Source organism: Neolamprologus multifasciatus, chromosome 15 (assembly GCF_963576455.1).
Source record: "Neolamprologus multifasciatus chromosome 15, fNeoMul1.2, whole genome shotgun sequence".
NCBI classification, from domain to species: Eukaryota; Metazoa; Chordata; class Actinopteri; order Cichliformes; family Cichlidae; genus Neolamprologus; species Neolamprologus multifasciatus.
The window spans coordinates 31,646,047-31,668,127 of record NC_140453.1 but is presented as its reverse complement, the minus strand read 5'-3'; the positions used below and the strand labels follow the sequence as shown (position 1 = coordinate 31,668,127).

General features: G+C 38.5%; 3 protein-coding genes and 1 pseudogene across 6 annotated transcripts; 2 read left to right on the top strand and 2 right to left on the bottom strand.

The window, feature by feature from the left end:
• Window positions 1–796: 796 nt before the first annotated feature.
• Window positions 797–8,860, bottom strand: dynlt2b (dynein light chain Tctex-type 2B). 3 transcript variants are annotated; one of them, XR_014869422.1, is made up of 6 exons: window positions 8,536–8,860; window positions 7,255–7,388; window positions 5,542–5,611; window positions 5,072–5,135; window positions 3,383–4,994; window positions 797–2,932 (listed from the first exon to the last, which is right to left on the bottom strand). XR_014869422.1 is itself a non-coding variant. In XM_085133313.1 (5 exons), the coding sequence occupies exons 1-5, from the start codon at window positions 8,580–8,582 to the stop codon at window positions 4,947–4,949; spliced, it is 363 nt and encodes a 120-aa protein (XP_084989439.1). In that variant the 5' UTR covers window positions 8,583–8,860; the 3' UTR covers window positions 2,941–4,946. The 3 variants fall into 3 exon arrangements, 1 of the variants encoding a protein (XP_084989439.1); XR_014869424.1 differs by having other exon boundaries at window positions 4,845–4,994; XM_085133313.1 differs by lacking the exon at window positions 797–2,932 and having other exon boundaries at window positions 2,941–4,994.
• A 194-nt stretch (window positions 8,861–9,054) lies between these two features.
• LOC146502458 (receptor-transporting protein 3-like) lies at window positions 9,055–11,620 on the bottom strand. The gene is made up of 2 exons (XM_085133311.1): window positions 11,364–11,620; window positions 9,055–10,328 (listed from the first exon to the last, which is right to left on the bottom strand). Exons 1-2 carry the CDS (start codon window positions 11,507–11,509, stop codon window positions 9,995–9,997), a joined length of 480 nt encoding a protein of 159 aa, XP_084989437.1. The 5' UTR covers window positions 11,510–11,620; the 3' UTR covers window positions 9,055–9,994.
• Window positions 11,621–12,209: 589 nt separating this feature from the next.
• LOC146502457 (receptor-transporting protein 2-like) lies at window positions 12,210–14,123 on the top strand. The gene is made up of 2 exons (XM_085133312.1): window positions 12,210–12,775; window positions 13,343–14,123. The coding sequence occupies exons 1-2, from the start codon at window positions 12,627–12,629 to the stop codon at window positions 13,668–13,670; spliced, it is 477 nt and encodes a 158-aa protein (XP_084989438.1). The 5' UTR covers window positions 12,210–12,626; the 3' UTR covers window positions 13,671–14,123.
• Window positions 14,124–15,273: 1,150 nt separating this feature from the next.
• On the top strand, window positions 15,274–19,817 carry LOC146502456 (5-hydroxytryptamine receptor 3C-like; annotated as a pseudogene). The gene is made up of 10 exons (XR_014869218.1): window positions 15,274–16,166; window positions 16,312–16,369; window positions 16,698–16,861; window positions 17,054–17,098; window positions 17,225–17,331; window positions 17,622–17,790; window positions 17,880–18,046; window positions 18,265–18,475; window positions 18,920–19,105; window positions 19,190–19,817. The product of XR_014869218.1 is annotated as a 5-hydroxytryptamine receptor 3C-like (transcript).
• Window positions 19,818–22,081: the final 2,264 nt, after the last annotated feature.

Sequence of the window (22,081 nt, the reverse complement as noted above, 5' to 3'; positions counted from 1 at the left end):
CTCTCTGACTCTCAGCTGAAGAAGTGTCTTTTAGAATAAATCTCTTGACATACAGTAAAGGTTTTGAGCCACGAAGTAGTCCATGAAGAAGACCAGGGGGACAGCAGTGAGCTTTCCGGCGATATTTTCTGTGCACTGCAGTAAATGGCGCTGCTGCGGTTGGAGGAAGTATATTTTTTGAACCACACAGTGATGTAGGTAGTCAAGATGCTTTCAATTCTGCCTCAGTAGAAGGAGCACAAAATCAGCACCGGGGCTCTCGCTCACATCAATCTGCAGAGGAAGTTTACTGTGTGTACTGTCTTTTTTGACCATAAATGCATTTTTGTTTGTCCAGGAAAGGTCATCTGTGTTATGCACATCCATAAATGTGGTGCTGCTCACCCTTTCCACAGCAGAACAATCCCTTTTGTTGTCTCCAAATTTAAGAAGTCATTATTGCCACTGTACCACACGACCAGTTGGTTGGCCTCTCTGCTCACCCTTTCCACAGCAGAACAATCCCTTTTGTTGTTTTTTTGGTGAGACCACATTACGTTTGTGTCATCCACAAAGTTAATGAAACCACATGCTTGAAGGACTGCAGTGCACAGCGTGATGGTGGTCGATGTGTTGTTGTCGACCCAAAGTGCTTGTGGTCCCCCATTGATGAGGTCTATTATAAAGTGAGGTGTTTGGGCTCAGCGGGTCCAGTTTGCATACTAACTCCAAGGGGGATGATTGTGTTGAATGCCTAGCTAAAGTCTATGAACAGCATTCTGACACAAGTTTTATTTTTTCATGTGTGTGTGTGTGTGTGTGTGTGTGTGCGCGCGTGTGTGCGCGTGTGTGACCTGGTGGGTGAGAGCTGAGTGGAGGAAAAAGGAAGCAATGTTACTGTCAAAGGTCTCTGGTGGGTGTTTGTAGTCGGTGATGGTCTAAATGCCTTTCCCCAGACTCCTAAAGCCTTTCCTATCTCTGAAAAAATGTGTCAGTGTTGTTGGTTTTAAGTAACTGTCTGCTTCAACATGACCCAGCCTGATGAGAAAAAGCAGTCCTGAGGTGCTTCAAATACCAACGCGCTTAAGCTTCTTCTGCTTTGTCTCACAATGTTTGCAGTATTTCCTTTCTGAATGGAAAGAAGATACCAAGTTTGGTGTTGTGCTGGGCTGGCAAAGTAATGCAAGGCCCTGAAGTCATTATGTTAGCGTGCAGTCTAAGTTGTTATTTGTCATTCTGTTGATGTCTGGCAGAACCCAACTACTACACAACTATTTGCACACCAACAAAGACAACTGTGACAACCTTGTGCACGTTTGACTTGGCCTTACCTGCTTCACACTTAAGATTTACAGACTGTTCACAGGATAACAAATAATTATGTTAGTGGTAAGCTGATCATAAGCTGATCAGTTAACCTGTGACTTAAACAGCTTCAATCAACATCTGAGAGCAGCCCAAGAGATGACAGAATACACAGAGAGACTGGAGGAAGACAGTTGACCCTTTTATAGCCCCAATCCAGGTCACTCAGGCCAGCCTCATCTTAATGGAACCAGGGTGATGGCTTAAAGTTACACCTCTATGTAATACCTGTGGCCACAGTTTAAAGGTCTGTCCTATAATCTCAGTAAACTATACTGCTTTGGTGAGAGACCCCTAATCTCAGAGCTCCAAAAGCAAACCCAACTGAGTTTCTGGAACAGCTTAAACATTTGAAGGTTGCTTGGCACTCCGAGTTTTGAGGACGAGAGACAGGTGGGCTGTTTAAGCAAAGAAATGTACATTTTTCAATTTTCTAGAAAAAAAAAACATATTTCATTTATCTGGTGGATATCTGTCTTCATATGCATTTCACAATTTCTGCAGCATGCATGAGTTATATTGACTGTATGAAAAATAAGAAAGTCACTGCACGCACCATTTTGTGTGGATTGTTGCTAGGTGACCAAATAATTACCAAAAGCTATACATTTAACTAAACCTAAGCTATTTTGTATAGTGTGTAACATGTGGACTTTATGGTTTTGTTTATTATTGTTTTAAATGCCATTATGGCACTTTTATCATTGCCATCAAATTGGTATTTCTTTTTTTGTTGTTGTTGTAAACTATAGTTTATTTTAAAATAACAGTAATGCAGTGGGGCAGCCACACCGGCGAGCAGTGTGTAGGGACAGTACCTTGCTCAGGGGTACCGCAGGGTAACCATTCAGTGGATTCGAACCCCCAACCTCCCGATCATGGGGCAACCACTCTACCTACTGAGCTATCCCTGCCCCAAATATGAACTAATTAGTCAGTTTAGAATGTTTTGTATCATTTGTACCATTTTTTTAATAACCAGTGTACCATAACAAATATTTCTGCTAATTCCAGTTTCTCTACTGTAAAAACAAGCCTGAATTGTGTAATGCAATCATCTGGAGTTTGGAGAACCTTTTATTGCACAACAGTCCCATATCTTGTACATGTTAGTATAAACTGGTATATTATAGTCCCTAAAATGTTAAATTGCGGACAGAAAAAAGACTTAAAGGAAACATCTTAACCCTTGACCCCTGTCCTGAGTGCTTTCTGAGACTTTGTTGTGCTGTGGTGGATATTGTGACAGGTTGACTTTTTCTTTCCTTAGATATAAGTGTCACTGCAAATCAATAAAAACTTTATCTGTAATCCAATGTATTACTGAACAGGTTTATCCTGGTGTGAGAATTCGCTTCCAAACTGACAAAGCCTCCATCCAAAGGGCAGATGAAACCACATCTCAGTCCAATTAAACACCTATGGATTTTGTTGAACGAAGATGTTACATGTTTTTCACACAGACAAAAACACCTGCAATTCACTTTATTTACAATAAGAAGCCAGGGGGCTATGAGTGTAGACAGGGTGTCAGTACTGCTTCTGGCCACAGTCCAGGGAGACTTCTGGGCACAAGTATGGAAGATGCCTACATGTCATCAAGACGGAAAAAAAAGACTTTAGACATGACACTATGCCATATTTTTAAAACTAAATGCTAAAGAGTTTAATTTAGAATTATCATGGGTACTAATGACCCAGTAGCTAACAATTAGCTAAAGTGTCATTTAAAATTCAAGCTACAAAGTGACTGAACCAGCTTGATGAAGAAAAAAAAAGGTAATGTAAACGTAAACGTAATGACATGGTCACAAAGTACAGGGAAGCTTTTCAGGCACGGTTAGATTATGGTGCTGTTCTATCCACACACAATATTACTTCTGTAGCTTTATACAGTCCATTTGTCTTTGACATAAAAGGATGAAAAGACAGTCGAGCATGCAAAGCTATGATCACTTCACTTCTGAAATTACCATTAAATAATCACAATAATGAAAACACCACAGAAATAATGTTCGCAATAAGCCAACAAACTCACGATGGCTGAATCTGCGATGCACTAGATCGCAGTCAGACTGACTTTGATTCAGGAACCAAAGGAACACTGAACAACCAGACAGAAAAATGTGTTGACGTCAATGAATTTTAGCTTCAATTATTCATTCAGAATCCAAGAACATTCGATGCTTAACACGATATATAACATAAAATGGTTCATAAATTTCCTGCATCAGTAAATAAAACTAAGCATTTAAAGATACAACTTATAAACATACAAATTAAATCTTTTCCTGTTCTTTTATGACCTGTTTGTCAGTGGAGCCTTGTGTAATTAGCTCTCAGCTTGATGCCATCACTGTTCAAAACGGCATCACTTAATGAATATATGTTATTAATATATAGTAAAGAATAATTTGTTAGTGTTTTGTATATTTACAGAAGGTGGGTTTCCTAGGCAATTCATGATTTCTTTTACTTCATCTTGGACATACTTAGACAGTCTCTGAGCTCTTATTTTGAAAGCTGCTGACCAGTTAACGCAGGCCCTTCCTGTCTGCCATTTCACATGGATAGACATTCATACTGAGGTTTCCTAAACTAACTCCATCATCTTAGACTGCATGAAGTTTTTTTTTTATAGCTAAATCCAACCAGGACCTAAAACTGTTTCCGGGTTGTTATGTGTTCTGTGCAGAAACAGGGACCAGGAGTCCCGCCGCAAACTGCTGAACAATTTGTTTTTCCTTTGACGAAGTCGGGACTCGTGGCGGTTCCCACCCGAACACACATAACTTTAATTTAAAAAAATAAAAATAAAAATCCGTGCATCTGGATTTTGGCAATTACAGGCAGATACTGACCTCTGCTGGACCAGTTCTGCTCACTCAACTGCTCGAAATAATACAATCTTTTGTTTTTTCACAATAACATTTTCCTATACCAACAATAGCCTTTTGTATGTCTCTGATTCACTTTTTGTTGTGATAGTTGAATTTCAGCAGTGTGGGATAAATAAAGTTATATTAATAGGTGTAGAGGTGAAAAATTAAAATGTCACCAAATATATTAAATCTGACCTTTATTCATTTGTTTGGTTTACTGCATAAAACAAACTAAAGACTTTTGTGAAACTGTATGAAGACAATGACACTTTAAAGGCTTTTGGCTTGGAATAAACCTGCCTGGCCTTTCTCTGTGCATAGAGCAGATGACCATATTATTACATGTATTAAAAAATGCTGGAAACTGCACATTGAAAGCAGTCAGCTTTCAGAGAAAGCTGACTGCTTTCAGAGAAAGCTCATATTAGAAAGCTCACATGTTATTCTCATAAACAGTAACTTGGGCATATAATAGACCCAAGTGAACATAAAGTATTGTGACCTTGTATACAGTAACAATATATTTAACATTTTATACAATTACAATGTTTTGAGGTAAAAAATAAATAAATAAAAGCCATAACAAGTCTTTGTCCTTAATAAGTCACAAAATCTCACTGAGGTTTTTCATTTTAAAGACCAGATGTGCGTCGCTTCTTTAGTTGAGGCCAGCTCATTTTCATGAAAAAGTCTTTTTTCCTGTGGTCCATCCTCTCTTCCTCAGTAGTAATAGCTTCCAAAAACTGCGACCACACAGAACAAGCTGTCCTGTGGAGGGACAATCAGAGTGCTTTTTAGGAAGCGGACTCTCGAGTGATGAACATGTGACTGAGCTGAGCACTTACATTCATGAAAACATCCTCTGCATAGCTGTCTGTGTCAGCATCCCAAAAACACCTGGAAGACATCCTGGGGAGAAAAAAAAACACAAACAGAGACCAAGCTAAGAAAATCTTAAAGTTTGAACTACTTAAAAAAAATGTTGAAAAAATGTAAAATAATGGTTGTGTCTTCATGAGACAGTTCTACCGTTTGCTTTTACTGATACTTCAAATTTTTAGTAACTTTGAATCACTACAGTTTTACCTTAATCAGGTGTTTGCTGATACTGATGATGTAAATATGAAGAGCAGATCTTTGATAATAACCTGAATGATCCGGTCTCCGTTCTCTGGTACAACATCATATACAACATTCTCTGGACATGTCTAAAAAATACACTGAGCCCTGAGACCTAACCGTAATCCCTGTGTCAAAGTCAGTTTCTGAAAGTCAAGAGCAAGACTAATGTTTCCAGTACCAAATGAAGACTTACTTGACTCCCTGCCCTCGCTGTTCTCCAATGACCACCTGCACAACAAGCTTATATTTGTCGAATCCTAAATCTGTTCACAAAGAGAATAGGATAGTATTTTATATGTACATCCAAAAGAAAAAAATACTGTGTAATATAAATATTAGTCAATATTTTTTACTAATCAAATTTGTTTGAATGGGAAATAATTCATTAATATTGTGGGGCCAGGAATTTATGGTGTTATACATTTATTGCTCCAACAGGCTGTTGTGAAGATCCACAACCCTTTTAGTCTTGTCTTTGCTGCATTTCCACTGCTGAAACTTTCAGAAATGTTTGCATTCAAACCATTGTGGTACTGGAGCCCTGAATAAGTCAACACGCATCAAAAAGCTAACATCGATAGAAAAAGATAGATCCCCAACACCACTGGCTAAAAATACAGCCCCCAACCATGACAGAGCCTCCACCGTGTCTTATAGATGTGTACACACTCACTGTTGTGTCTCTGTTCTGACTGTCCTCTGTCTATACATACTGATGACTTGAACCAAAAATTTCAAATTTGGATTCATTACTCATTAAGACATGTTGATTTTCAGTCCAGATCTTGTGTAATTTGGCATAATTCCAGCCTTTTCTCTCTTTTTCCTTTCTTAAAGAATGGCTTCCTGACAGCCACCATTCAGTGAGACCATTTCTGATGAACCTTCAGTGAAGAGCAGATGGATCAGCAGAAGGGGCAGTTCCATCTCTCAGGTCCTGTGTCAGGTCTTTGCAGGATTTTTTTTCCAACTTCTTAAGGAAAAAACCTCATTTACCTAAAGATGTCTTAATGACTTTTAGATACAGTTCATCTGCTGTACATAGTTTTTTAAACCTGGCACGTCTTCTTTTATCTTCCACTTCGTCAGTTTCCCCAATATAATACTAGCACACTGGACACTATGCTAAGATATACTTGATTTTGACAAAATAACTTGTTGGGAATCACCATGTTGGCTCAAAAAATATATTATGCCTGTCAAATTATATGTTCATTTTTCTTATATTCAACTAAAGTAATGGGAACAATCATGTGTTTTTGTGACAGGCTGCTTGTAACAAAGTGTCTAAAGACACAATTTAAAAAGTTTTCTGTTATAAGTAGACACAAACACTGGTTCATCCCCTGAATGGTTTATAGATCAGTGTTAAGTAGTTAACAAAAAAATTACGAAAATGATGCAAATGGTCAGGTAAAAGGACTGGACTGAAAATGAGAGAATAAGTTGGCCATGGCATTCAGAAAGCCTGGAGAAGTATTGCTCAGGACCAGTTTTTAAAAATGTAAAAAAGTTTGGCTCCTAGGAAGAAAAATATGAAGAAATGCGGGTTGACTCAAGATTTCTGCACAGTACTGAAGCTGGAAATCATGACACATATTGGCCTGAGATGTAGTGGTAGCTGCATGAAAAGATTAAAATGCCTCATCTTTACAGGTCTGAGGACCACAGTGCAAATGCAGAAAACAGCCGTTTGAAGGAACCTTTCAGTCACTTGGAAAAAAGTTCCTATGACACCCGGGTACCTCTACCTGAAACACAAGTTTACTGTCATTTAAACAGATACACAGATGGTTGCCACATTCTATAATTAAAGTGGTAATTATAAGCTGCGGCTAAAATTTTTAGAAATAATTGAATGTTCTGTCCTTTTGACAGCACATGAGAGCGACAATGCTTCACTCACTCTTTACTTTGTCCTTCACAGAGTCTGCCAGTGAACGGGTCAGCTCTGGGACTTCCTCTGGATTGTACTGCACCCCAGACAGTCGCTCCCTCACAATTTCACGAATACACTCCTTCACAACAGCTGGCCTGAACCTGCAAGATTTACAGGACAACAACACAGCAAATGAACCTTCCAACAAGCACAATGAGCCTCTGATACACAAATATCTTAATAATGGCAACATGCATGCTAATAAATGTCATGTGAACAATACATTCTATATTCAATAGGCTATAAAAATTTTCATTTGCATTTCCATTATGTTAATTTTTATTACAAGTACGGTCAGAAGTATTTCATACACATTGCATATTTGTGCTTATTTTGAGTTGATGTTCGGTTCATTAAGGGTCTTAAGCTTCACTGGCGTGACTGTCCAGGTGATACATGCTGAGGGAAACTGGAACATAGAAGGATGACTGCAATGCATGCTTACAATGCATATAACACATATAATCTAGGAATGTGTCAGGCCTGAGGCCTTAACTCATTTGGTGTCTTACTATATTTTACTCTACTTGGCAACAGATGACCAGAGTCTATAATTAGCCCCAGAGGTCCTGAGGGCTTGAAGTTTATTACCTTGTATGGAAGATGTTATAGAAAAGAGAAGTTCTATGTCTGCTTATAGCTATTAAAAATGTACAAGATGTATGATTAACTGTGACTAATGTCTGGAACCTATTTTAATCTGTAATTGACGCCATGGCGGGGCGTGTACCCCACTGCTTTATAAGTATCCACAACATGTATTTTGGTCAGAAGACATATGCTGATGTTTTCTCCGGGCTGTTAATAAACTCATCGTTTGATTGCACTTTTCTGGGGCCTCCGTGGTTTGTCTCACTGCTCTACATTGATCGATTTCGCGACAACTTATTTACCTATGGCACTGTATATTGTAATTACATGCCTAAAGTAATCACATTTGAATGCACTGGTACATCTGCATTGTACAGGAAAGATAGGTAAAGTTCCTGCAGATAAATCTGCATGAACGCTGTAACAGACTAAACTTCGGTTAAAAATTCAAGTTTGCAAACGTAACCACATTATTTTTGATTGACGAATTGTAGTATTTATACTACTAAATTACGTTTGACGTTAGATGTCATTTATTCAAGGCTGGAACAACTGCGCAGCTAAAAGTAGACCGCGAATCAGCTAGCTAAAAGGCTAAATTAAGTTTTCTTTACTTGTGTGGGGAAAAAAGCCGTTTAACCACATGAATCAACTCACTTCTGCTGATGATTGGGTCGTATGTGGTAGGTATCGGACTCCCCCATGGTATATGAGTACTCAAACTACAGTATCGAGCAAATAAATGTGAAGAGCGTCTTTAAGAAGCTAGCCAAATGCTACCCGTAACCATGGCGACGTTTTCCCTTGTTTCCTGTTTCAAAATAAGAGTACCGCTTAGCTAACCAGTTCGTTTTTCTTCCGTGTGTACATTAAACTTGATCAAAAAAGCACGAAAATCACATATAATGGCGCTACTGGACACTTTTCACAGTTTTTAACACTCGATTTCAGTTTCGATTTAACTCCGCTCTTCTCGGTGACTAGCTGAAAGATCAACAGCAGTAGAAGCTGTAGTAGGCCTCAAACCGGTTGTCAGTGACACTGCCCCCTGGTGATCGTAAACAGCTACAACATGTGGACAGCTGTCTGCAAGCCTTCCTTCATCATCTTGTAAACCTAAACACATAAACCTTCTACTACTTATGAAATCGTTTCTGTTTCCACCTAATGCATTTATACTCTGCCTTTACTCATACATGATTCACACTGTCTTAAAATGATGTTTTTTTAATATCTGTAATAATTTCAACTACTGGGCTACTCATGGTATCTGCGTGACTTCTGAATGCAGCTGGTTCTAATGCCTTTTAGCTGCAGCCTGATCAAATCATGGCTCCCATTGCTCAACGTACCTGAAGAAACAGACCCAAAACTGATAAGATGTGAGTAAATTTGTCTTTAAAGAACAACTTCCAGCTCTGACAATATACAGATGCAGACACATTTTCAACAGAGATTTCAAAAGTTTTTATTCATTTTTAATTTATGCTAGCTAAATGGTGTCATTACATGTGCAAAATCTGCATCTTTTTGCAATTTTTATTCTTACTTTAAATCACAGAGGTTGTTAGCAAAGAGGCACAAAGATGCACTTGTTTCATTTCAGTTGCTCATTATATAGAACACTTCAGACCAACAGGGGACAGAGAAAAATATAAATATTAATAATAATAATATACATTTGTATATGATCTTTCATGTCATTTAGCTTACTTCATTAAACAGAAGACAAATAAATAAATAAACTGCTATCCACCTCAACAACAATGCATTCAACAGAAAAAACAATATCATAAATTCCCAAATTCTTATTGCAACCTCACCACTATGTTTTTTTATTTTATTTACAACTCATTTTGACATAGTGACTCCTGTAAACATTATGCTACATTTACTGATAGTAGACAATTTTGACGTATGTGCATTTTGTTTGTAAACAATAAGTTTTCACATGTCTAATCACAAATGGACTTCATGTTTTGCTTGTGCAGAATTTGTGAATTGTATACCCTTCAGCTTTGAAGCCTTGAGCACTAACATTACCATTATGTGAGGCAAACAGCATAATTAAAGCCCCTGAATCAGATATTGATAATATAGGTAAATAGATTTAAAACTACAGATTGTTTGTACACACTCCTTTTATGCACCCCTCACAGTGTCCAGGCTCATGGGGACTTTTGACTTCATAGAGTCTGAAAGGTCGGTTGCTTTCCTCAAGGTTTTCATGGTAGCACTTTTGTTTGATTTTCTCCACCAGTTTTTCCATGAGGGTGTTTATGTTCTCAGATTCAATCTTCGGATTCTCCATTGGAGCATTTGTGCACTTCTTGCAGTTCTGACGTAAGGGCCTCACTTTGACAGTGCCCTGCCCATTTCTCAGGCACATGTGGAAGAGCACTTTCACCTTGTTGGAAGGCCACGTTCTTCGACACATGGAACATTTGAAACTTGAAATTAAAAAAGAGAAAGAGCATGTTTGTTTCAGTAGAAGTCAAAATTACTTTTTAAAAATTCAGAATTTTTCATTTAACCACACAAACTTGCACTAAACTCATGATTTGTGTAAAAGCTGATAGCTGCCCTATGTGTTGCACTCAGATGTTGGGTGGAATCAAATGCATTTACAAGGGCAGTGGGAGGAGATATAACTGAGCTTCTCATGCTTAACTGTGTCCCCTCTGACAGATCAATGTGTGATTCATATGATGTTTATGTTTAAATTTGTTTAAAAAAAATTACTATCGAGCTATGAAAGTTGAATATATTTCAAAGAGAAGAAGCTTGTGCTTTTTATGTTTACTCAGCTCTTTTGTTTTATTTAGAGAATACTCAGTGGAAACTTGTGGATGGATAGGTGAATATGACCTTAGTATATTCATTACAGTGTTACAGTGATGTGCCACCGCAGTAATACAATACATGTCATAAAAAGAAAGAGGAAAATCTAATAAATATATTTTTAGATGTAACTGAGCAGACCAAATTATTAGCTTTTTGGCTAATTAATAGTGTAATAATGACATTTGAAAAGTGAAGAACAAGAACATAAAAGGAAAACAAACCATCTGATGTTACTTATTCCAGTTTACACAATACCAGATAGAGCTAGAATCGCTAGATTCTAGCTCTATCTGGTATTAGAGCTAGTATTGGTAGATTTTAGTCTACCAATACTTGCCTGGAAGTCTACCAATACTTCCAGGCAAGTATTGGTAGACTAAAATCTGTATTTTTAGGTAAAATTGTATTTATACCACTTCCAATTATTTTCCATCATTCAAAGTCTGGAATTGTACCAAACAAGGAATGAACAAATACTCCTTAATAACTAAAATGTATTGATGTTGTACTGTTATCACGCACATTACATAATGTAAGGCATATTAATGTAACACAAATATACAATAGTGTAAATATTAACACTCATGCAAATACTAAATGCAAACCTACTGCAGTAATTAACAGTTGTTCAGCATACTGACCTTGCACTTGTGTTCCTGATGTACTCCTTCCAGTCCAAGTTTGGGTTATTAGGCTCAATATTTGCATCATATTGTAATTCCCAAGAGTCTCCTTGCTTAAGATCTTCTGCTTTAATCTGAAAGATTTGTGTCCATTCTGGTGACATCTTTTCAATTAAATCGGCTGAAGAAGAAAGAAACCCCTAACAGCTGATCTGTACTGTAAACAAGGAACTCGTGAGAATGACTCCTCAAGCTGCGACCTTTAAATAAGGCTGTACCAGCTGAGAGGAAACCGAAAGCTACCAGTGCAAAGCAGGCTTCCTTAAGTTTCTGTTATGGTTTACACAATGAACATCAGAATATTAGATGGCGAATCATTAGATTGTAAGTGAAATGAAACTGAAATGTTTTCTAGCAACACTGGAACCTGCTGGTTTATGTTGCCCTGCACACTTCTCACTGGGTGGGAATTCAGACTGTATTTATACTCCTAGCCTTTGTGCACACATTTGTTGTCAGTCACTACTTTGAGTGAAATATTCTCACTCTGGCAAAATAAATAAATAAATAAAGTGGTGCACATGTAAAATTAACATCTTTTTTGCTTTTATGTTACCAGAAAAAGCAAATAAATAAATGAATGTTATAAATTCTTATTCTACATTATTATAATTAATGACTAGTGTAGAGTTTCACACATTTGCTTAACAAGTAAAAGATTACCTGCTTGAACATGCGCACAGACATATGCAGAGCTACCTGCTACCAGGGAGAAGCTACAAAAACAAAAACAAAATCAGTAGAGTTGAGTTATAAGCACGATGATAAGAATCACGTGTTCACTAATGTTTTTTATCAGCTCTTTTTCCCACTAATGTTCACTAATGTCTTTTTTTATACACAGTGAAAACATTTGCACATTTTCGCCACGCTGTGTGCAAAAAGTATAGCAATACAGAAAAGCCTTCTGAGTCTGGACAAAGAGGAGCATGGAGAGCAACCAGAAGGTGTCAGTGTTGCTTAACAAGAAACGCTTTCAGTTTCATTTCTCTCAGTCTTCAGGTGCCCCAGTATCGATTGTACAAAAATGTAACTGAAACTTAAGATTTGTTTTACAGTTGTAAGTTTTGTCTTCCCCACAAACTCTTCTGACAGAGCCACAGTCAAAGTTCGCAGCTTGAGGAGGATGACTCATTCTCACCAGCTGTTTGTTTACTGCACACATCAGCTGTTAGAGTTATCCTTCTTCTTCAGCTACCAGCGACCACTTTAACTGAAAAGATGCTGCCACCTGAATGGATACGTATCTTTCGTATTAAAGCACAGAGTCTTAAACGAGGAGACTCTTGGTATTTAGAGTATGATGAAAATATTGAGCCTGACAACCTAAACATGGGCTGGAAGCAGTACATCAGGAACACAGGTGCAAGGTCAGTGTGGTTTGTATATTCAGTATGGTATGTTTCATAGGTTAATATATAAAAATATAGTTGCATTATGCCGATTACTGTGCATGAAGATTGCAACATTAAAGATGAAGGATGTAGTTGCTAAAATGTAGTTGCTAACGAGCCTTAGTTCATTAAAAGTAAAAAGAATATTCCAGAGTTTCAATGATGGGAGCATATTTTTTAGACTAGCAACTCTAGAACTGAAGATGTAAGATGGAGCTGACATCATTTGTTTCCTTTCACGTCCTTGCGTGGGTGCCGTCTCGTTAAAAAAAACAATTCGATGCAAGTTTAAACTCGTATTAAAAATAATCATATAATCACTCTAGACTCTTCTAGTAAAGTAACACTCCTCCCACTGCCCTTGTAAATGCATTTGATTCCACCCAACATCTGAGTGCTACACATAGGGCAGCTATCAGCTTTTACACAAATCATGAGTTTAGTGCAAGTTTGTGTGGTTAAATGAAAAATTCTGAATTTTTAAAAAAAGTAATTTTGACTTCTACTGAAACAAACATGCTCTTTCTCTTTTTCATTTCCAAGGTTTAAATGTTCCATGTGCAGAAGAGAATGGCCTTCCAACAAGGTGAAGGTGCTCTTCCACATGCGCCTGAAAAACGGGCAGGGCACTGTCAAGGTGAGGCCCTTACGCCAGAACTGCAAGGTGTGCTCCGAAGCTCCAATGGAGAATCCCAGCGTGGAATCTGACAATGTGCACATCCTCATGGAGAATCTGGTGGAGAAAATAAAACAAAAGTGCTACAATAAAAACCCTGGTGGACGGAAGCGGTATTTCAGAAGCTTTGACGTCGACAGCCCGCATGAGCCCTCACATTGTGAGGGGTGCATCAAAGGCGTGTGCACAAAATGAGCTGCTTTTAAAGTCAGCCTGTTTCTGTTCGATCATAACTTTGCCTTCTTTCATTCTGTTTTATTGTATTTCTTCTTTATGTAATAAGCAGATGCACATTGTTGTATTTATCCTTTTTTTGTGCTTGGTAGAAGACAGCTTTAGCTAATATATCGCTTTGTTTGTTAAAAACGTTTCTTAGCACAAAAGCTCTCATACATTTACTGTTACAAATGAATTAAATAAGTCAAGATTTAAATATGGCATGAAGGTCCACAGGAGTCACTTTTCACATTTAAATTTGTATTTTCTGATTTTGTAAATAAATAATACATCTTTTGAAAAAATAAGCATGACATTATTGTTCAAGAGAGGTGAGCAACATCTTCTTTAATTTGATTTAGAGCCACACACACAGCTGACACATGAAGCATGGTACATACCATGAATTTTGGTAAATATAATACATTGTTTTACAATGAGTATTTTTTTCAAAGAGAAAAAAACACCATTCTTCAAGAAAAAATATGCAAAGATATTATTGGATCGGTATTTTAAGAACAAACATGAGCATGTTCATGAATATTAATAAGTACACTTTCTCTTATGTTACTTTTTTAATTGTAAAAAAAGGGGGGGTGAACACATGCTGTTGTCTCAGACGATATTGTTTCTTTTTGGGGGGGGGGGGGGTTTTGGGTTTTTTTTGCCTGTCCCATTTGGTTCTTTAGCCGTCAGAATTGTTGTCTGAAGACCAACAAGGATACCCAATGGATTTATTTTGCCAAATGGATCATCATGGCATTGCCGTATTGGTCCATTTGATCGACCTTTGTTTTTATTATTTATTTTATTTTATTTTCAGTTGTTACAGACGGGACAGACATGAGTGAGGGATAGGAAAGGGAGAAAGAAAGAGGAAGGAAAAGAAAAACAGAAGGGGAGAGGGACAGTGAGAAAGGGGGAAAAAATATCTCCTGGATCACCTGTTGAGAGAAAAAGAATAGAAAACAAGCAAAAAAAAAACAAAGCAACATACTAAACACAACACCATCGCATTAATCTAGCTAAGTGTAAACAGCAGTAAATACTAAATATTGAATGTTGTTGTGCTGAGCGCCCAGCCCCGGACACCAAGAACCAACAATGCACCGACCCCTGAGGGCATCAGTCACCGGCAGGGAGTGTGGTGAGGGGAGATAGGCCTCCACACTTTGGAGGGCCTGGGAGTTCCCAGAGAGGTGGAGTGTAAGACCCGACCTGACATATAGACGCAGACAAACGGGCACACACAGACATAAACATGCATTCCCACCCTCATGCACACATATACAAACACTCAGCACTCACCCAATGTAAGGATTGACATAAATGGACATGTACACACAATTACACTCCCCAAACATACTCTATACCCCGGGTCCAGGTACCCTCGCCCCCAGAGGGGGAAATGGCACCCAGACCCAAGAGATGTTACCCTTCCCTCCGGGGTGGAGGCAAGTAGACCGTCAGACCGTCCCAGGCTCCGCAGCCAATCGGACAGCCAACATCTCCTCCCAGCCCCCCCGCCCCAATGGCTAGTAGAGAACGAGGGGGTGTGAAGACCCCATAGATGTGAAGACCATATTGTTTTCTTACAAAAATACAAAAAATGAAAATCTTCTGGAAATGTATTTTATTTCTCCATTTTTTTGTAACTCGTCAGTGCAAGAGGAGACTTTAGTGCATCATGTTTACTGATCCTGCAACTGTAGTTAAACTGCCTTTATGAAGTGTTTGTAGTGCAGACAAAGATAATACAAAGAATAAATAAAAATCTGCCATTAAATTATAACTTACTGTTTTTCATGATTTGAAAAAAGATATTCAAACATCAGTACAAGCCCCCTAAACCTTATAACTGGTTATGTCATCCTTTGGCAGCATAAACTGCAATCAAGAATCTGTGGTAACTGCTGATGAGTTTCTTTACGTCACTGTGGAGGAATTCTGGCCCACTCTTCTTTGCACAATTGTTGAAAAAAGGAAAAGGTTATCTGATAGGAGGTTTTGCATGAAAGCAAAGTCAACCTGTTTGTCACACAGCGACACCTCTTCATTTGCCTGTGATCAGCAGGTGTGGCGCTGACATCGCTGCGGTCAGTCCTCAACATTTTTCGAGTCACACACTGAGGTACATTAACTGTGGTTTATCTGCATGTTGTCTGAAAACACCTACAGGCAAAGCACTTGCCCTGCCTTTAGTTTTGCCTGCTCCACAACTTTTCCATGGGTTTGTCCACATCACGTTTTGTTTAGTGACATTATGTATATCTTGGCCATGAAGGCTGACTTTAGACTTGCGAGAGTTCATTTCCCAGATAAGTAGAGACACACTTTAGGACTGTAGGCGCTGACTAATAAGGCTGACAGCAAAATCTTTTGAATGTGTCCATTTTTGAGAAGATTATTATTCACGAGTATATCAAAGAACAGTTTCCAAAGCAGCTGGAATACAACATTTTCACTTTCAAAATGGTAAGGTATACCTGCATTGTGTTTATGTTATGTTATTCCTTAGGTTCAATACAGCACCACCAATTCAATACATCCTCTGTTACTTTATTTAAACATTTCATCATTTAACCATCAGACCTTTTGATTGTACTTGCTTTTATTCAAGGGTCTCCTGTCATCAATCAAGTTTACACTGATTATTTCCCTCAGTATCTTCGTACCAGGTAAGAATTTTCTGAACCATATTATGAGTATTTGAGTTTCATTTTCAACAACAGGGTAGCATCAGTTTCAAAAAGAAAAAGTCTAGAAAAAAGTTTTTGGTGTCTACTGAACAATGTTTGTGTAACAGAGTAAAAGAACTTCAGGATTAGTGAAATTATCTTGTACTGAGTTATAAATTGGAAATTCAAATCAATACAGAATTCATTAAATTCCAAATGATTTCTACAAAGTACAAGATAAACACTGATTTTTTTTCTTGTGAAAATCTCATTGCAAGCCAAACATTGCAACATAATTACACTCAATATTATTTCATTGTCTCATCAGCTTTTTGCAGTAATTACACCATTAGCTGCTCTCAGCCAACCCAACCTGCCCTGCTGGAGGCGCTGTCTCCGGTCTTTGACTTGAGTGACATACGGCCTGTGAGGAACATGTCAACATGCACCAATATCACTACTTTCTTCACTCTGTATGGGATTCTAGGGGTGGTATGTTCACCGATCAGAACATCACATCACATAAAATGTAACAAGTGTGTAGACTGCACTCTAAAACTCTTTAAGTAAAGGCAAAATACTTAGAGAAATAGATAAACCACACCCACATTGCTCAAATTATTCTCTTTCCATAGCAACACCAATGTTTTTTAATCCCTTGGCATATACTGGGTTGTCTTTCAGGATGAAAAAGCACAACTCTTGACCACTTACATTTGGCTACAGTGTGTGAGTACTGCAATGATCCGGCTACATTTGTTCTTCTGTGATACAGGAATAATCATATTTTTTAAAACATGATGATTACGTGTAGCATGCGCGATCTGTCCATTGTCATGAGTTTTGTTCTTTTAGTTGTGGATGAATGAATTTGTCAGCTGGGACCCAGTTCAGTGTGGTACAGACATGATGTCTCTTCCCTCAAGCCAATTTTGGATTCCCGATATTGTAATCAATGAATTGTAAGTGATATATTACCAAGCCTGTGCCTCTCAAAGCATACACATATTATAATCTATGGCACCAAAACAAGTCTTTTCCTTATATTTTCCTAATAATAAATACATTTTGTATTTGTCTTTGTTAATGTTTGGTCATCTCTTAGCAATTTTTATTATATGTAACTGTGCAGTTGCTATGTTTTTTATAGGTCCATAATTGTCTAACTACTAGACACTGTAATTCTTAGCAAATGTTCAAATAGGTGCTGTGTTTGTTATTCACGCCATCATTTTTCTAATTGTTCTTACAGTATGGAGGAAACAAAGCACCGCCTGCTCCCTATCTGTACCTGAACAGTAATGGTCAAGTGAATCTCGCTATACCTGTCAGAGTTGTTAGTTCCTGTAACCTCAATATCTACACCTTCCCCTTCGACATACAAAACTGCATTTATACCTTCAACTCCTACTTGCACTATGGTCAGAAAATATTTTATACATATACATTACATGTGGACAATTAGTGAGCTCACCTTTAGCTCAGTATTTTCCTCTTTGCTTTTCCACAGCATCGGATATAAAGATTTCTCTTGGAAGATCTGCAGAACTAATAACACAGATGTCCCAGAGTGTGATGGCCACCATGGGTGAATGGGAGCTGCTGGAAATCACCGCCAGTAAACCTAATCATGATGGAGAGGATGACAATGATTATTATGATGAGCTTAAATTTCATGTAGGTGGATTGCAGTGCCAATAAACTGCTGCAACTAGGCAGAAAGGAGCACATACTTGGGCTTGTTCACATACCTCGTATTAATGTGTCCATAATGCCTGTTTTGTAAATCCAACACAGCTAAAATCACGATTTGCTTACATACACGATCCACTTGGTCACGATAAGAAGATTTCACAGCACAAACATACCTGACCAAGTTTTCCCTTATTGTACAGATCAGAGTGAAGCGCCGGGCCACTATGTATGTGGTCAACCTCCTCCTCCCCAGCTGCTTTCTCATCACAGTCGACCTCTTCAGCTTCCTGCTGCCACCACAGAGCGTGGACAGGTCCGCCTTCAAGATGACCCTCATCCTCGGCTACACCGTCTTCCTGCTCATCATGAATGACCTGCTGCCGGTCACCGGAAACACCATACCCCTCATAAGTTAGTGACACTCAACAAAATGTCTACGGTGATTTCTTGAAACTGTTTGTAGTTATGTTTTTTAATTATTAACTTATCCTATACTAAAAAAAAACTATAATATGAAAGGTACTGGTTAAAGAAAGTTAAGGGAACCCTTACATCCCATATCAGACCTCGATCTTATAGAGTCAAGTTGAAAATCTGTACTCACAAACATAATAGTACATAATAATGCAGTATTAGCATTGTATACTTATATACTTGTTATAGATACACATACATAACATGTGTGAAACAGTCAAATCAATATTATTATGTCCAAATTTGTAAATACTGTTCACTTTTTTTTAAACTATATTTACATTTAAAGAGCAGCTTTTAAGATAAAAATATACAGATTAGTGGCTTAGACTGTGACATTGTAAACTTGTATTGTTTCTGGGTTCCTTCGTCTCTCTGTAGACGTGTTCTTTTCTCTCTGCCTGGCTCTGATGGTGGCCAGTCTGCTGGAAACAATCCTCATCACCAACCTGCTGTGTGGGTCTGCTGACTTCTCTCCTGTCCCTCGCTGGATGAGAGTCCTTGTTCTGCAATTTCTGGGTGTTATTGTTTGTATGCCACGAATGAATAAGAAGCCAAGAGTTTCAGGTATGTCAAACATAAGTAGCGAGTTTAGAAATCTAAGGTTACAAGATTAGGTGACTATGAATATTTTTTCTTGACTTTGCTTAGAAACAGACCTTAAGACCAGGACTGCTGTGGCAGCTATTGAAACTTATGTGGGGCTTCAAGAGCCAAAGGGGCAATCAGCGGAGGACCTGGCTGTGTATGAACTCAAGAAACTGGGCAAGGACCTCCAGGCCATTCGCCTGAAGGTTGATCAGGAGCTAAACGACAGCCAAAGCTCAGAGGAGTGGATGCAGGTGGGTTTCATCATAGACCGCCTGCTGTTTGGCCTCTACATTCTCTTCATCTCGGTCAGCTTTATCACCATCATCATTATCTGGGTGAACTCGTACAATAAGTAGACAACTGCCATGTGTTTCAAAGCTCTCCATTTGTGCTAGTGGGTTGAATGTTAGTGCATTTTGACCAAGATTTTGTCATTTTTGTAGATGGTGTGAAAAACTACCGTCTTAGAGCACATTTATGCAGTATGTATAGTATAGTTATACTGTATTTTGCATTGTTGTTTCATACTGGACTTTAAATTAGCTCTGCTGCATTTATAATCATTCATCTTTACCCTTCTGTGTTGTACTGTATAATTTTTAAATGGAGGAAACCACTGTATACAAAATAAAACGTCTGTAAAATTTAATTCAATTTGTGAGTGACATTCATTTCGAAACGCACAATCACATCCCTGTGTAGATTATATAAATGGTATTACATAGTATAATGTTTCCTTCTAAGTACTTCAGACTACAAGCTGTGCTTGAATCATACATTTAACCCTCTTTAGACTGTGGGAGGAAGCCAGAGCACCAAACCTATCGAGCCACACAACATAAAAAGTTCACACAGACAGGTCCCAAAGCAATCACGTTCAAACAGGGAATTTAGCTTTGAGACGTTATGCCAATCATGGCACCATCTTCTGCTTTCCATTTGATATTTAAAACTTCCAGTTTCAGCACTGTAGTTTTTGTTTAACACAAAGGTAGGCTATATGGGATATTCTTTTTATTATTATGATTTATGTTTTATTGCTTTTCTTATTTATACAGCATGTACAACAATACAACTTAATTACAGTGGGAAAAAAAAAACCCAGAAAATACAATGAGATTATACAAAATTGGGCCTCCCATTTTGTACATATTTCAACCATTTCAACCAGTAATCCTCAAATGAGTCCACCTGCAACTTTAGCCTTCCATTAAAAAAAATAATCTACAGGATACACCAAATGGATATGGTGTATCCATTTAAACACCATAATAAAATGGGAATGGTTGCTGATATTAAAGTCCTGTTTGTGGCACATTAGTATATGTGAGGGGACAAACTGCTCAAGATGGGTGGTGACCATGGTGGCCATTTAGAAGTCGGCCATCTTGGATACAACTTTTGTTTTTTCAATAGGAAGAGGGTCATGTGACACATCAAACTTATTGGTAATGTCACAAGAAAAACAATGGTGTGCTTGGATTCAACGTAACTTTATTCTTTCATGAGTTATTTACAAGTTTCTCTTTGTTCACAGCCATTGACATGTCGAAGAGGTTAACACGTGAGGAGCGGATCGAAATCGTGTTGATATCTGGTGAACGCAGCAACTGGGTCATTGCAGCAGGTTTCAATGCAAGACACCCTACGAGACCACCCATCTCCCATGCTACAGTTAGCAAACTGCTTGCTAAGTTTCGTGAAAATGGTTCAGTGTTGGATTTGCCAAAATGTGGACGCAAGAAAACTGTCACTAATGAAGAAACATCAGTGGCTGTCCTAGCTTCATTCAGCAAGAGCCCACAGCGTAGCACTTGCCGCATGTCACTGAAGAGTGGCATTAGTCGAACATCCCTTCGGCAGATATTAGCAACTCACAAATGGCATCCTTACAAACTCCAGCTACTGCAGCATCTCAACGAGGATGCACAGAATTTGCAGAATGGGCAAAACAAAAATTGGAACAGGACCCTCAGTTCACGCAGAAGATTTTGTTCAGTGATGAGGCAAACATTTATGTGAATGGTGAAGTTAACAAACAAAACCACCGCTATTGGTCAGACACAAACCCACATTGGATGGATCCCTCCAAGACTGTTGGAACAACAAAAGTGATGGTTTGGTGTGGTATATGGGGCACAACGATAGTGGGTCCATTCTTCATCAATGGAAACCTCAAGGCCACTGGATATTTGAAATCGCTACATGATGATGTGTTTCCCTCTTTATGCACTGAAGTTGGCACATTCCCTGAGTTTTTCCAGCAAGATGGTGCACCACCACATTATGGGTGCCAGGTCCAAGCATTCCTAGATGAACAGTTTCCTGGAAAGTGGATTGGTCGTCGTGGGCCAGTTGAATGGCCGCCAAGGTCTCCCGATCTGACCCCCTTAAACTTTTATCTTTGGGGTCATCTGAAGGCAATTGTCTATGGTGTGAAGATACGAGATGTGCACCACCTCTGCTGGCATTTCTCCTGTGGTGTTGCTATCAGTGTGTGAAGAGTGGGAGAAGAGGGTTGCATTGACAATCCAACACAATGGGCAGCACACTGAACACATTTTATAAGTGGTCAGAAACTTGTAAGTAACTCATGAAAGAATAAAGTTACGTTGAAACCAAGCACACCATTGTTTTTCTTGTGACATTACCAATAAGTTTGATGTGTCACATGGCCCTCTTCCTATTGAAAAAACAAAAGTTGTATCCAAGATGGCCGACTTCTAAATGGCCACCATGGTCACCACCCATCTGGAGGAGTTTGCCCCCTCACATATACTAATGTGCCACAAACAGGACTTTAATATCACCAACCATTCCCATTTTATTACGGTGTATCCATATAAATGGCCCACCCTGTATATCACATCAATCCACTCATTTATAGTAGAAGTGTCCTCTTTAAGCCAACGGCGGGCAATGGCCTTTTTGGAAGGTACCAACAGCACATTG